Source organism: Colobus angolensis, unplaced genomic scaffold (assembly GCF_000951035.1).
Source record: "Colobus angolensis palliatus isolate OR3802 unplaced genomic scaffold, Cang.pa_1.0 Scaffold21, whole genome shotgun sequence".
Lineage (NCBI taxonomy): Eukaryota > Metazoa > Chordata > Mammalia > Primates > Cercopithecidae > Colobus > Colobus angolensis.
In genome coordinates, this window is record NW_012115266.1 from 7,324,631 (window position 1) to 7,328,069 (window position 3,439).

General features: G+C 51.6%; 1 protein-coding gene across 7 annotated transcripts in view; it reads left to right on the top strand.

Moving 5' to 3' along the window:
* GANAB (glucosidase, alpha; neutral AB) overlaps nucleotides 1–3,439 on the top strand; it is a 28,118-nt gene that overhangs the window by 16,812 nt on the left and 7,867 nt on the right. For 4 of the 7 annotated variants that reach the window (XM_011942690.1, XM_011942688.1, XM_011942691.1 and 1 more), the window contains 5 exons: nucleotides 124–303; nucleotides 1,637–1,706; nucleotides 1,880–1,967; nucleotides 2,053–2,149; nucleotides 2,405–2,585. In XM_011942690.1, coding sequence (XP_011798080.1) covers nucleotides 124–303; nucleotides 1,637–1,706; nucleotides 1,880–1,967; nucleotides 2,053–2,149; nucleotides 2,405–2,585 — 616 coding nt within the window. Of the gene's footprint in view, nucleotides 1–123; nucleotides 304–747; nucleotides 814–1,636; nucleotides 1,707–1,879; nucleotides 1,968–2,052; nucleotides 2,150–2,404; nucleotides 2,586–3,439 lie in introns of all 7 variants that reach the window. The other 3 variants (XM_011942687.1, XM_011942689.1, XM_011942692.1) reach the window with 1 other exon arrangement.

Consider the following 3,439-nt stretch of genomic DNA (forward strand, 5'->3'; position numbering starts at 1 on the left):
TCCCTGCTCTGTTAGCACACTGCCTGTTTCTCTTAGCAGGTAGATTTCCCTCTATCTTCTGAAGTGTCATTGCTCCTCTTGGCCCTTTGTACTTCCTTATATTTCTTTTGATATGTTTCCCAGGCTTTCTGTCTCTGGTCGTGATGACAACAGTGTGGAGTTAACCATGGCTGAGGGACCCTACAAGATCATCTTGACAGCCCAGCCATTCCGCCTTGACCTACTAGAGGACCGAAGCCTTCTGCTTAGTGTCAATGCCCGAGGACTCTTGGAGTTTGAGCACCAGAGGGCCCCTAGGGTCTCGTGAGTATAGGGGTTGGGACTGCAGGGAACCTAGTGTGAAGGAGCACAGGGGTGTTCTGAGGTCTGGCACTGGGAGGAGACAGGGTGGCCGGACAGCCAGGTAGGGGCTGGGGGCTGGGAGAAGCTCTCTGTCAGGGACAGTAAGAACCAGACCCGGGTGCGGTTTTTTCCATTTCCTGTACAGATCAGGAGGCAATCACTTTTGTCCCTGAGCTATGGCCTGGGCATCTCTGGGAGGCCTGCCTGGGTCTGTGTCTCCTTCTTCCCCTTCTCACATCATCACATTTCCCAGATTTATTTTCTTCTTTTTTATTTTTTATTTTTTTGGTTTCTTTTTCCCCCATCTCTGGAAGTTTGTCGACTGAAACTCACTTTTATGTTTCTGTTTTTGTGTTGGTTTTGTGCCTCTTTTTCCCCTTCCCTACCCATCTCCTCCTGCCCCAGTTTCTCGGATAAAATTAGTCTCACGCTCGGTAGCATGTGGGATAAGATCAAGAACCTTTTCTCTAGGTAAATCCATGGCCACCGGTACTGTATCTGTTCCTCTGCCCTTACCCATTCCTCACTGTAGCCTTCAGGGGGAGGTACCCCAGACCCTTCCAGCCTTTCACTCACCCCACTTTCACCTGCTGTGTGATACCTGGTCCCGTTACCTGTTACCCTGGCTGGGAGCCCCCAGAAGAAGGAAGATGAAATACTCAAAGTCAGGTCCTTAAGGAGTGTAGGGAGCTTATTGCTTTGCCAAGGGATGGAGATATGCTGCCTGTTGCTGGGGTTCCTGACTCTCAGCTGAGGGCCACCTAAGGTTCTGGGCAGAGCTACTTGCCCTTGAAAGCATTTTTTGGCAGAACCTCTTGAAGTCCCTGTGTATATCTGTAGAGGCTTGGTATAGTGTGACCCACATGCTATACCTTGTGGGTCATACCTTGCTGTACCTTGCAAAGCCCTTGTGTCAGGCCAGGAGCCTGAGGCCCAGGGAGGGCAGTTGGGGCCACAGTCTCTCAGTAGAGGCAACAGAGCCAGGATTGGCATTCATAACGCAGGCCCCTGAATCATCCTGCCTATCTCTTCTGGGATGTTGGCAGAGGCTGGTGTTCAGGCCTGTGCCTCCTGGTGGCACTTATTCCTCATTTTCCTTTCTCATTTCTCTCCCCATCCTTTGCAAACTTATCTGCTCATTATGGGTTCCCTCTCCAAGCTTTAACATTTAGTCCCTTCCTCCAATGCCTTCGTTCCTTTGGACCCTTGGCTCTCTATTCCCCAACCCCTCCTTCCACTAGCCCCTCGTCCCTGCCCCCTCTGGATTGGAGCAGACAGCTCTCCTACCTTCCAGGCAAGGATCAAAAGACCCAGCTGAGGGCGATGGGGCCCAGCCTGAGGAAACACCCAGGGATGGTGACAAGGCAAGTTGGAGGGAGTGGGTGGTTGGAGGATTGGGCTGACTGGGAGGCTGGAGGGGATAGGCCCATGAGAAACTTGAACTTAGTCTCAGCATCAGGGATGGGATTTAGTTGATGGGAGTGGGAAAAGAGAGAACTGGTATGATTGGAGAGTGGTCCTCTTTTCTTCTTAACAGCCAGAGGAGACTCCGGGGAAGGCAGAGAAAGATGAGCCAGGAGCCTGGGAGGAGACATTCAAAACTCACTCTGACAGCAAGCCATATGGTGAGGGGCTTGGGTTCCTTGGGTTGGGGTGCAGGGCTCCTTTCCAGGCAGAAGCTCTGAAGCTTGTTCTTTGTTTTTCTTCCAGGCCCCATGTCTGTGGGTTTGGACTTCTCTCTGCCAGGCATGGAGCATGTCTATGGGATCCCTGAGCATGCAGACAATCTGAGGCTGAAGGTCACTGAGTGAGTCCTGTGGTGACGTCAGGAAGATGGAGGTGGGCACGAAGGAGTCAGGCCTTTAGGGAGATGGGTGTGCACATTGGATACTCCAGACAAGCATGGGTAACTTCCTGTGTCCAGAATCACCTTTGGTGATAGAAAATTTTTTGAGAAAGGACAGAGGAACCATTGCTTATCTCTCACCTGTGTCTGTGGAGTGGAGTCAGTGTATAATGCAGCCTGGGGCTAGTTAGCCCACATCTGTCTGTTTGCCTGCAGGGGTGGGGAGCCATATCGCCTCTACAATTTGGATGTGTTCCAGTATGAGCTGTACAACCCCATGGCCTTGTATGGGTCTGTGCCTGTGCTCCTGGCACACAACCCTCATCGTGACTTGGGCATCTTCTGGCTCAATGCTGCAGAGACCTGGGTTGATATATCCTCCAACACTGCTGGGAAGGTGAGAGCACAGGCATGGGGAGAAAGGAGGGAGTGAAGTTTCCAGGCCTTGAGACAAATAGGTATACTAGGGGCATTAGCTATTTGGGGACTGGGTGAGAGAAGGGGCCCTGGGCCTGGTGGGCAGCATTTGAGTTCCCTAATCACTGCCAGATGACACATGCCCACTCACATTCTTAGGGAAGGCATTGTCTATTCTGGACTGACGGAATGCACTTACTATCAGTGGGTTGTGTGCTAGGTACTCTTCTGGGTGCTGGGGATACAGTGTTAACTGAGGTTGAAAAGGTTCTGAGTTGGGTGTGGTGGTTCATGCCTGTAATTCCAGCACTTTGGGAGGCTGAGGTGGGCAGATCACCTGAGGTCAGAAGTTGGAGACCAGCCTGGCCAACATGGCGAAACCTCATCTCTACTAGAAAAACAAAAATTAGCCGGGTGTGGCAGCGGGCGCCTGTAATCCCAGCTATTTGGGAAGCTAACACAGGAGAATTGCATGAATCTGGTAGGCGGAGGTTGTGGTGAGCCGAGATTTCACCACTGCACTCCAGCCTGGGTGACAGAGCAAGACTCAGTCTCAGAAAAAAAAAACAAAGGTTCTGACTCACAGGGAGGAAGACATGTTAAACACATAACAAAGGAGGCAAGATGGGACTGGACATGATGGTTCATGCCTGTAATCCCAGCACTTGGGGAGGCTGAGGCAAGAGGATTGCTTGAGGCCAGGAGTTCGAGACTAGCCTGGGCAACATGGCGAGACCCTATCTCTATAAAAACATTTGAAAAATAAAAATAGGCCGGGCGCGGTGGCTCAAGCCTGTAATCCCAGCACTTTGGGAGGCCGAGACGGGCGGATCA